The following is a 12,475-nucleotide window of genomic DNA, read 5'->3' as shown; positions in this document are numbered from 1 at the left end:
GAGAAGAACATTCGCTAAAAAAAATGCAGATCTACAAGCTCAGAAGAGATTTGGGGGAGAGGGAGAAAAAGCACAACAAAGTACAACTCGGGTCCGCTTGCTAGCTTGCTTGGTGTTAGCATCATGTCGTGCTTTAGCTATTGAAAAATAGCAGACCTACAAGCTCGTAGCGCGCCACTCGGTGGCGCGCTACGAGCTTGTAGGTCTGCTATTTTTGACTGACATAGAAACATAGCTTTTTCAGAAAACTGTCCGGATGTAGAAGACATTTTTAGAATCTGATCTCAGGTCAGAATGGGTTAAGTACAATTTTGAAGTGTTATTATGTCAATTGTTTCATTATGCTTCCACTGTATCTCAAACATTCAACCAATTAAGGCCTTCATTATTAAATAATAATAGCAGATCTACAAGCTCACCCCTTGTCGCATCGTGAGGCGTAACAGGGGAATGCTGTGGGCGGAGTAACGGGAAAGCGTTTCATATTTTATATAACATGGTGACAGCCAGGTCATACACAATCAATAGAACAAAGACATCAAAGGGGGTCTTCATTTTCAGCCCCCTGCCATTTCACCCATCTGTATAAGAGTGACCGATCCAGACCATACATTATTAATCATGGTGACGGAAATGAAAATGCTCCCTTTCCCTCTGCCATTGGGTGGGACCCAATGGCAGCTTCAAGGGAATTCTTCACAGCGAACATTGTGTTATACATCTCTGTCTATATTCAGGGTTAGGTGCTGGAGGTCAGCCATCAAAGCAAATGGTAAATGGTGCATTTATATAGAGCCTTTATCCAAGGCGCTTTACATAGATGGTGCATTACATTCACCCATTCACACACACATTCATACACCGATTGCGGCGGAAGCCATGAAAGGCACCAACCAGCACATCGGGAGCAATTTGGGCCCAAAGGACACTTCCACATGTAGACAGGAGAAGGAGGAGCCGGGATTCGAACCGCCGACCCAGGGATCATTGGACGACCTGCTCTACCTCCTGAGCCACACAGTCGCCCCAGTAAGCAAAACATCAAGGGAAAGGAAGTACACCGGTTTGCCTCATGAAGACCTAGTCGGTCGAAACGTTGCAGTTTGTTGCCTTAAAATAAAGTAAGCTCTACAAACCGGTGTGCGGATGTCCTTCCTCTTCCTTGATGTTTAGCTTCGAGAGAATTGCCTTTTCCAGACTCTCCTGCACTCAAAACTCGTGTAGAAATCCATGCATGCACTTTATTGGCTTTATCATACTTAGGTCGCATTCACACCAGAATATACTTTACTGCGATTAAAACGAATCCTGTCGCGTATTGTCGGAAAGTGTGCTTCGTTTGGCATGGTGTGAAGGCTCATTCAAAGTCTGATTCGGATCAAACAATTAGCACTTCGCTAAATCCCACCCCAAAAAGCGATTGGTCCAATGCCAATCCAAATAGTTTAGCGTCGGTTGCTATGCAAGTCAAGCTTTCTTCGCTGCTAACGTGCCTATTGGACAAGGATGGGTTGGGGAGGGACTTAGTGAAGGGCTAATTGCTAATTTCTTGTTTGCCAAAAAACGGGGGGGATTTCGCTTCGCTTCAAAGCGCATCTGACTTGGATTCAGTGCAGGTGTGAATGCAACCTCATCAAATAAAGGAGTAAACAGTTGGAGGACGAGAGGGTATATTTCACGCAGCGCAAAGATCGAGGTCGAATGAGGATAAACTGGATAATTCTGTTTGTGCTCCTGTCTCCGGTGTGCCTCTGCAATGTGCCCAAAAGAACAGTGTGTGTGCATGGCACACACACACACACACACACACACACACACCGTACAATCCCAGACTGTGTTTTGACACAGCCGCAGTGTGAAGGCAAACGCGGCAAATTAAATATGCAAGACTGATGCAGCTCCCTCTCCGCCCCGATGGCATGGAGTCTACCGAAGTAGAGGTGTGAATGCGACCTCATGGCCGATTCATACTCCTATTTTAGAGCCGAATAAAAGTCGGTTTGGTGCTGTAGAGCCTACAATGTGACGTCATTTGGCTCTGTAGAGCCTACAATGTGACGTCATTTGGCTCTGTAGAGCCTACAATGTGACGTCATTTGGCTCTGTAGAGCCTACAATGTGACGTCATTTGGCTCTGTAGAGACTACAATGTGACGTCATTTGGCTCTGTAGAGACTACAATGTGACGTCATTTGGCTCTGTAGAGCCTACAATGTGACGTCATTTGGCTCTGTAGAGCCTACAATGTGACGTCATTTGGCTCTGTAGAGCCTACAATGTGACGTCATTTGGCTCTGTAGAGCCTACAATGTGACGTCATTTGGCTCTGTAGAGACTACAATGTGACGTCATTTGGCTCTGTAGATCCTACAATGTGACGTCATTTGGCTCTGTAGAGCCTACAATGTGACATCATTTGGCTCTGTAGAGCCTACAATGTGACGTCATTTGGCGCTGTAGAGCCTACAATGTGACGTCATTTGGCTCTGTAGAGCCTACAATGTGACGTCATTTGGCTCTGAAGAGCCTACAATGTGATGTCATTTGGCTCTGTAGAGCCTACAATGTGACGTCATTTGGCTCTGTAGAGCCTACAATGTGACGTCATTTGGCTCTGTAGAGCCTACAATGTGACATCATTTGGCTCTGTAGAGCCTACAATGTGACGTCATTTGGCTCTGTAGAGCCTACAATGTGACGTCATTTGGCTCTGTAGAGCCTACAATGTGACGTCATTTGGCTCTGAAGAGCCTACAATGTGATGTCATTTGGCTCTGTAGAGCCTACAATGTGACGTCATTTGGCTCTGTAGAGCCTACAATGTGACGTCATTTGGCTCTGTAGAGCCTACAATGTGACGTAATTTGGCTCTGTAGAGCTTACAATGTGACGTCATTTGAGGTTCGGGGGGGGGGGGGGGTACCGTCCTAAAATCTTCTCTTTGGTGCTACTGAACATTTCTGACGAGCCAAAATCATTTGGGCACTACAGCGCCGAAACAGCGGTAAAATAGGAGTATGAATCGGCCCTTAGTTGGGTTGTTGCAGCGAGCCTGTAGATCGGCCGTGTTTGTTGTGCAACACCGTGTTAACAAAGCACGATAATAATAATAATAATAATAATAAAACTTTTTTTGTATAGCACCTTTCATGACATCAAATGCATCAAAAGTGCTTTACAGAACAATGGAGAATAAAAGAAAAGCAAGGCAACGACATTAAAAAACAAGCAGTAATGCAATACAGTGAGGACATGAATAACAAAAATATATAAGATCACTTAAAAGCAATGTTGTAGAAGTGGGTCTTGAGCTGAGCTTTAAAAATGTCTACAGAGGCTGCCTGACGAAGGTACAGTGGGAGCTTGTTCCATGCCGACGGCCCGTAGAAGCAAAAAGCTGCTTCCCCGTATTTTTTAGTTGCCATTTTTTTTAGGCAAAGCGAGCAGGCCAGCAGTGGAAGACCTTAGCGGGCGGTTTGGGACATATTTAGGCAGGCAGTCATGTAGGTAGGAAGGTGCGAGACCATTGAGAGCTTTATAGACAAGTAAAATAATTTTAAAATCAATCCTAAAAACAACCGGAAGCCAGTGCAGTGATGCCAAAACTGGAGTAATATGTTCTCTCATCTTAGTTCTAGTTAAAACTCTGGCTGCTGCATTTTGGACAAGTTGTAATCTGTCAGTTGTTTTCTTAGGCAGTCCTGAAAAAAGTGCATTGCAGTAATCAAGCCGAGAAAAAACAAAGGCGTGGATTAGCGTTTTTGCATCGTCCAAGGACACATAGGCTCTGATTCGTGCAATATTTCTAAGGTGAAAAAAGGCAATGATTAATGTGTGAATTAAAATTCAATTTGGAATCAATAATAACCCCCAGGTTCTTTACTGTACTGTTACTGTCTACAGTCAGGTTGCCAAGTCTGCTTAATATTGATTCTTTCTGCTCACTAGAACCGATTATGAGAACTTCTGTCTTGTCCTCATTTAGCTTGAGAAAGTTCTCACTCATCCAACATTTGATGCTAGACAGACAGGTAAGCAGCGGGTCTAAAGCACAGGGATCATCTGGAGCCACAGATAGATATAATTGGGTATCATCAGCATAGAAATGAAAATTGACTCCGTGATTGGCAATGAGTTCGCCCAATGGCAGTATGTACAAGGAGAAAAGCAGAGGGCCAAGAATCGAGCCCTGTGGAATACCAAGCCCTCAAATCAAAGCCAAACCAACCCACCCACCCACACGCACACGTCGGTCTTAATTTGCCACAGGTGTGTGGAAAAACAGAGTAAAGTTCATTTCAATCTCATTTTGTTGGGGGCAAGGGGGGCTTGTGGTTAGATGAAATTGAGTGAGAGAATGAGCTCGATTTACTGAATAATGAAATCACAACAGAGTCGTAGAAACTTTAACTTGTATTCAGTTTGTTGGAGTTTTGATCTTCCGTGAGTATCATTCTAATGTTTTATCGACATGAGATTTCCTCTAAATGTGTCTCTAACATTCTCTGCGCGTCCCATATATAACGACTATATATATATATATATTGCACACCCTTCACCTACATGATAAATGCTTTTTTATGTGATGTATTCCCATGCTTTTTTGTTCTTGCTTAATGTAAGTCGCTCTGGATTAAGAGCGTCTGCTAAATGCCTAAATTATAAATTGTACTAGCTTTGCTAACTATGTCTGTTAGCAAAGATATATTCCCAATTATATAATACTCTGTTACCGGTGGGCACTGGCCTACTTGGAACGATGCAAGTTAAGGAAGTTCTTTGTCAGCCAATGCCCAAATATGGAGTCTATGCAGATGTCAGAACAATCACTGTGATGTCAGAACAGGCCAGCTCCATATATGGAGATATAGGGGGTGATCTTGTCCAGAGCCCGGGCAGAGGCCTTTTGTGCTGGTTCTGGACAACCGTGTGTCCGACCGAGTCGACACCGGGCACTGCCCTCCCTGTGGGGGGGGTGCAAAAGACTACTTTCGACAGCCCATTGACATCCACACAGAAAAGTGATTGCATTAACCCATTTTGGACGGGAACCCCTTTTGGTACGTTATGCTTTAGCTATTGAAAAATAGCAGATCTACAAGCTCATAGGCGCGGTGGCGCGCTACGAGCTTGTAGGTCTGCTATTTTTGTAGGTCTGCTATTTTGTTCGACTGACATAGAAACACAAAGTATAATGTGTGCTATCTGTGTGTCCTACAGGGGGCAGCACTGATCAGGATGCTGGCTAACGTCATGGGCCAGAAACTCTTCCAGAAAGGACTGAATGTGAGTTCATGTCTTATTTCTCTCACTCCGTTATTGTCCCTGTCTCTCTTTACCATCCTCCTCTCATCATCGTGGATGTCTCTCTCTCTCTCTCTCTCTCTCTCTCTATCTCTCTCTCTCTCTCTCTCTCTAAATGGTAAATGGTGCATTTATATAGCGCCTTTATCCAAGGCGCTTTACATAGATGGTGCATTACATTCACCCATTCACACACACATTCATACACCGATGGCGGCGGAAACCATGCAAGGCACCAACCAGCACATCAGGAGCAATTAGGGGTTCAGTGTCTTGCTCAAGGACACTTCGACACCGACTCTGGGGGAGCCCACAGGGTTTGAACTGGCAAACTTGCGGTTACCATCCGGCCACTCTACCGCTGATCCACCGCCGCCCACCGCACCTCTCTCTCTCTCTCTGTCTCTGTCTCTGTCTCTGTGTCTCTCTCTCTCTCTCTCTCTCTCTCTCTCTCTCTCTCTCTCTCTCTCTCTCTCTCTCTCTCTCTCTCTCTCTCTCTCTCTCTCTCTCTCTCTCTCTCTCTCTCTCTCTCTCCCCCTCTCTGCTGAATCTTGCTGACCGGCGCTGGTTCTGCCCGGTTCCCCTGAGTCCCGGTAGTGATGTGGACCAGCGGGACTTCTCCTGGTGACTCAGCACAACCGGCAAACCCCCTAAAGCCACCGTGAGAAAATATATAGAACATGTTGGGACGGATCCAGTTTAAACATTTACACCACAGAATACATAACAGCATGATGTCTCACTGCAGCAGGACTTTTATCTCTCTCTCCTCTATATTTCTCCATCCATGTATCTCTAACATATCATTTAACCCCTTTTGGTGATTTAGCTATTGCAAAATAGCAGATCTACAAGCTCATAGCGCGCCACCGAGTGGCGCGCTATGAGCTTGTAGGTATGCTATTTTTGAAAAGTCGTGAAAATGTGCCTCAAATTTTGAACATATTTTTTTCAGAACAAACGTTTTTAACTCAAATCTTAGCTTCTGGGGGGGGGGGGGGGGTCCCTGGAACAACATATTTTCAGATTGGGGTCTCGGAGGCCAATTTCAGATCATTTTTGGGGGTCCTTGACATGAAATATTGAGTGATATAGGCCTAGAAATATGAGGTATTTCAGGGTCCTTGACATGAAATATTGAGTGATATAGGCCTATAGGTTATTTCAGAAAACTGTCAGGATTTAGAGGACATTTTTTCCAGGCCTAAATGGGTTAATAATCCTCACTTCATGGCTTCATTTGTGCCTATACCTTCTGTCCTTCTGGATTATCTATTCCAATGGCAGGCATTTCTAGGTTAGTGAGCCTCTCCGTTTGTGCAGTAAATGTTAGCTGTAAATCTGAGCTGAATGGGGGAGAAAAAATAAAGTTGGTCATTATATTTTTATTTGGGTCTAAAAGCCGTTGCCAGCAAACCGCTGTTTTGTTCCGGTATACTGGCACATAGCAAGGGAAATACCTCCAGCTTCAACTCATTGCTTATACGCTTATATGACTTGTTTAAGTTGTTTATTCAAATGCCCACACTGCCAAGGAATGACTTGTATATATATATATAGGACACATAACTCACTAAAACCCGCTTCCCATAATATATACACACTTCCATGTTAGAGAAGTTTCTAGAACACACAGTATCTCTCTTCCTGTATCGTTTAACTACTGCTGTTACCACCATTCCATTTTCAATTGATTTCTTTCCCCATTTTATTTTTGGTGAACATGTGCAACAAACGAACATGAATATTCTGTGACTACTTACGCAAATACGAGAAAGAAAGAAAAGGAAAAAGGCTGGCAGAGTGCGTGGCTAAACGGAAATAAATCTGTCCGCCAATAAGTTTAGTTTAAAAAAAGGGCCTGTAAAAACAGCTAATGCCATGTTTGGGCATTTCCTGCTGACGGCCAAGCTACACCAGGCTTTTCTCGCGCGTTTACTCTAAACGCGCGGACCGTGCGTGCGCAGTAAACGCATACACACGCGCACAAAATTGCCTGGTGTAGGTTGATGATTAACTCCACCTGATGACGACACTGAGCTTCAGGTGAGACTCGGACGTCATCGGAGACACTGAAGTCTGGTGTGGTTATAAATTAACCCATTTTGGTGTTAGCATCATGCTATGCTTTATAGCTATTGAAAAATAGCAGATCTACAAGCTCATAGCGCGCCACCGAGTGGCGAGCTACGAGCTTGTAGGTCTGCTATTTTTTGAAAGATCGAAGAACGACTGACATAGAAACATAGCTTTTTTTCAGAGAACTGTCAGGATGTAGAAGACATTTTTTTTAGAATCTGAATTCAGGTCGATATTGATTTAAAGCGAACAGGCCAGCAGTGGGAGATCTTAGAGGGGCGGTGGTTTGGGAAGATATAGTTTCTCACTCCTTGCTTATTTAGCTGCTATAGATTTAAAACATATAGAATAGAAGTCGAATTAGCGTTTCCGTAGCATGTGTTGTAATTGACAGCATAAAGTGGCAATTATTAGTTTAATAAATCAATAAACAACAAAAGCAAAGCATTTCCTTCCTTACTGAAAGTATTTCACCTTCTTCCAGAGCAGCACAGTTTCCTCGGGAGAAGTGTTGATCAAAATAGAACACATTTCCGCTTACTGCCCTATTACAATTTACAATTTAGGCATTTAGTAGACGCTCTTAATCCAGAGCGACTTACATTAAGCAAGAACAAAAAAGCATGGGAATACATCACATAAAAAGCATTTATCATGAAACATGCGTAAGCTAAGAACGTAACAGTGGAATATCTATAATGAAACTATACATACACTATACATATTGTATATACTATACTATGCATTGTCTACGTCTCGCTTCAAATGTTTTCAAAGACATTCTTGGGAGAAATGTTTAGCTGTGTGTGAATGACATTAAATGTTTAGCTGTGTGAATGACATTAACAGTTTGTTTACATGTCTGTCATGTTGGATGCAGCATTCAAGCAGCGCAGACAGGTGCTCCGAGGCTTTGATTAGACAGCTGTCTGTTATATAAAGCTAATTAGTCGTTATCCATAGAAATAAAATTGCACCGCTGAAACAAGCATTCACCAAGACAAACAATAACAATTTGACTGTGTAACAAATGGTGTCTCTGCATCTCTCTCTCTCTCTCTCTCTCTCTCTCTCTCTCTCTCTCTCTCTCTCTCTCTCTCTCTCATACACGCAATCACACAAGCTAATCTACATGAAAGTGCAGTTCCTCTCCAACTCTAATGAATGCCTTCACTCAATCACACATCACTTATTATGTATTATGTCCTCTTTACGCCATTCTGCATGCCTTGAAGGTGTCTGTCTAAAACACACCGCAGGGTATTCACTTTGTTCGCTGGGTTTCTCCGATGGGACAGAAGTGTTCATTCAGGCGTTCATTCAGTGTTCATTCAACTAATTGCCTCTTCATGCTGTCAATTACAACCGCGCAAAAAAAGCATGTAATATGGATGTGTATGTTTACAGGAAACTCCCGTTAAACTTTCCAACACACTCCGGTAAACTCACGGATTGTACCGTCACACCTATATAGAGCGTCGCAGTCCCTCCCCCTTTCAGAACGACGAGTGGCCCAGGCAATGAATCCCAATGCATTTTTCCCATATAGGCATTTCAAAAAGTATTTATTTAACCCTCTAACACCCGCATTAATTTCTACTTGCAAAAAATAGATTTCAACCTTACTACTACTTTGTACTACTAGGACTAAGACTAAAAAATATGTTAAAAAAATTTAAAAATAAAGTTTGATGAAAATTTTATAATAATGATATAATAATGATATAATAATATAATAAATTAATAATTTACATCTTTCACAATAATGAATAAAACATGTTCTAGACATTCTAATGATCACAAAAAAACATATATTACAATTATTTTACCTACTTTTATTAGGGTAAAGGTCAAAAGTCTTAGGTTAAAAAAATTTCAAAATTCAGACAGAGTCCAGACATTTTTAATTCTGTGAATTTCAGCCTCTGTGGGGGGTATTTATATGCAAATATCATGACCAATGGCATTGAAATGGCATTGCAATGAACATCACTGATGACGTTTAGGTGAAAAAAGAAAAGAAAAAAAGAATCATAATTTAGTAATTAAATTAAATAAAATTGTTGCTAAAAAGCAACGCTGGGTGTTAGGGTTAAAGACCTTTTAAGCGTCGTACGAAGCCAACTCTTGTCGTGACAAATCATGACAACAAACACAACATTTTGGACCAAACAAATAATCACAACAAATAAAAACAACAAAAAAAGTGTTGTAACCTGCCGTTTTTTTTCTACTCTCTAATTCTTTGTTCGGCCCGAAAAATTGTGTTTGTATTCATGATTTGTCACGACAAGAGTTGTCTTTGTCCGCGGCGTATAAACGTCTTTAAATAAATACTTTCTGAAAAGTCTATGAGGAAAATGAACGGGGGTTTATTTTTCGGGTCTCTCGAGGGGGCGGGACTGCGACGCTCTATATTACCGTATATTACTGTATGCTTGCTAAACTTGAGGTTTACGCAGCGCGTTGACTCGGATACCAATTCACAGAGGCGTGTTTTGTTTGCAGGCACATGCAACATAAATATAATATGTACAGTCAGGAACCCCTCCAGCATTCATTTAACACGTCTCTCTCTGGGTTACAAGAACACCCACGATGGCTCTTTACATCTTTTAAGAGCCACCTGCTCATTCCACTGAACGTGATTCCTACTATATTATTATGATATTGTTTATGAGCAGGAAAATCTGTTCTCGTGTCTCCGCGTGGGCTGTGATCACTTTTACATCTAATGAGCGGTCGGGTTCCTTTGGTGCCGGCCCGAGCACGACCCACTGTCACGATAGGCAGGGGGTAGGAACCAAATGCAGGACAAGAGCAGGAAGGTTCTCATTTAAATGATTTATTAATAAAAAAGAACAGTTAAGCTTACAAAACTCAGGGGATTCCAAAAAGCAAAGAACTCTTCCAAAAAGGTACAAAACAGGAACAAAGCAGGAAACAGGAATGCAAACCTTTAGAAGAGGAATCACAAGTCCAATAACGCAGAACCTCTCAGAAAACGCAAAAACACAGAGAACTCGGAACTCGGTACAGCTCGGGGACAAGGAAGTAATGATCTGACAGTCTGTTTGTGGAATGAATCCAGTCTAATAGGGAGCAGGGTGATTGCAGGAGTGTTCACAGGTGTGGAATGGGCATGGCATTGTAGGGCTGAAGAGGGGGTGGAAATAGGTGTGGAATGGTCATGGTGTTGGGCTGAAGAGGGGGTGGAATGGTCATGGTGTTGGGCTGAAGAGGGGGTGGAAACAGGTGTGGAATGGGCATGGTGTTGGGCTGGAGAGGGGGTGGAAACAGGTGTGGAATGGGCATGGTGTTGGGCTGAAGAGGGGGTGGAAACAGGTGTGGAATGGGCATGGTGTTGGGCTGAAGAGGGGGTGGAAACAGGTGTAGAATGGGCATGGTGTTGGGCTGAAGAGGGGGTGGAAACAGGTGTGGAATGGTCATGGTGTTGGGCTGGAGAGGGGGTGGAAACAGGTGTGGAATGGTCATGGTGTTGGGCTGGAGAGGGGGTGGAAACAGGTGTGTGACAAGGACTGAGAGAGGGAATGGAGAATGGGAGTGGCTGATGTGGAGACATGGTCTGTAGGGAGACAGACCATGACACCCACTGGTTCTGGTTTCCTTTGGTGTCGGCCTGAGCACGACCCACTGGTTCTGATCAGTGTTGTGCAGAAATGTGTCTACTTCAGCCAATACACCTTCTCCAATCATACTCCTTAAGGATTGACCCCGCCTCCCTGTGGTTTACCCAACTTCTAGACCAATCAGTGAACGGGGTGATAAAGACTTGTCTGATAGTAAAAACAGAGAGATGGGTCTGTGTCCGCGGTGATAGCTGATCATCACCGCGACTGACGTAATGGTGTCGTTTTCAAACCCTTTCAAAACTACACTGCGGTGATATGCTATCACCAAAACCTGGAGTATGTAGAGCCTTAAGACTCTAAGAACAGCATACCTCTAAGGCTCTAAGCTCACAATGATCACGTCCGTGACATGATGATGTGAGCTTGTTTGTCAGATTTTCTCGGCTCGCAATACAGTTTGTGGGGTGTATAAGTATATTTGTCTCGCTAGGAGCGTCTCAATACCGTTTGTGGGGTGTATAAGTATATTTGTCTCGCTAGGAGCGTCTCAATAATTGCATGAACTGAAACCAGCGCTCCCCAAAACAACAGGTTCTGTTGGGAATATATTACATGAAACCGCTGCCCTGCAGTCTCAATGTTTGTAAACAAAAAATAATAATCCATCTATAGTGTGTGTGTGGCTTCAAACACGGTCTGTAGAAACCAATGGTGATGTCACTGTTCCTGTGTCCATCTTTCGTTATGGTCTTTTGAACACAACTTTACTTTACTTTCTGTAAAATGCCCTGGAGAACCGAGAGAGAGGAGGAGGGGGTTGTGTTGGGTTCTGTAATGTCCTGGAGAACAGAGAGAGGAGGAGGGGGTTGTGTTGGGTTCTGTAATGTCCTGGAGAACAGAGAGAGGAGGAGGGGGTTGTGTTGGGTTCTGTAATGTCCTGGAGAACAGAGAGAGGAGGAGGAGGGTTGTGTTGGATTCTGTAATGTCCTGGAGAACAGAGAGAGGAGGAGGAGGGGGTTGTGTTGGGTTCTGTAATGTCCTGGAGAACAGAGAGAGGAGGAGGGGGTTGTGTTGGGTTCTGTAATGTCCTGGAGAACAGAGAGGAGGAGGAGGGGGTTGTGTTGGGTTCTGTAATGTCCTGGAGAACAGAGAGAGGAGGAGGAGGGTTGTGTTGGATTCTGTAATGTCCTGGAGAACAGAGAGAGGAGGAGGAGGGGGTTGTGTTGGGTTCTGTAATGTCCTGGAGAACAGAGAGAGGAGGAGGAGGGGGTTGTGTTGGGTTCTGTAATGTCCTGGAGAACAGAGAGAGGAGGAGGGGGTTGTGTTGGGTTCTGTAATGTCCTGGAGAACAGAGAGAGGAGGAGGAGGGGGTTGTGTTGGGTTCTGTAATGTCCTGGAGAACAGAGAGAGGAGGAGGAGGTTGTGTTGGGTTCTGTAATGTCCTGGAGAACAGAGAGAGGAGGAGGGGGTTGTGTTGGGTTCTGTAATGTCCTGGAGAA

The 12,475-nt window shown here is 43.7% G+C and overlaps 1 protein-coding gene across 1 annotated transcript in view; it reads left to right on the top strand.

Moving 5' to 3' along the window:
- Window positions 1-12,475, top strand: part of LOC310853683 (thyrotropin-releasing hormone-degrading ectoenzyme-like) — a gene marked incomplete at both ends in the record, with an annotated part of 235,628 nt that overhangs the window by 137,923 nt on the left and 85,230 nt on the right. The window contains one exon of the mRNA XM_083758078.1: window positions 5,221-5,286. Within this exon, the coding sequence (XP_083614204.1) occupies window positions 5,221-5,286 (66 nt within the window). The remainder of the gene's footprint in view (window positions 1-5,220; window positions 5,287-12,475) is intronic.

Source organism: Protomyctophum parallelum, assembly GCF_964188405.1.
Source record: "Protomyctophum parallelum genome assembly, chromosome: 22".
In the NCBI taxonomy this organism is placed as follows: domain Eukaryota; kingdom Metazoa; phylum Chordata; class Actinopteri; order Myctophiformes; family Myctophidae; genus Protomyctophum; species Protomyctophum parallelum.
Note: the sequence above shows the minus strand (reverse complement) of the source record. Positions and strands in the feature narration are given on the sequence as shown.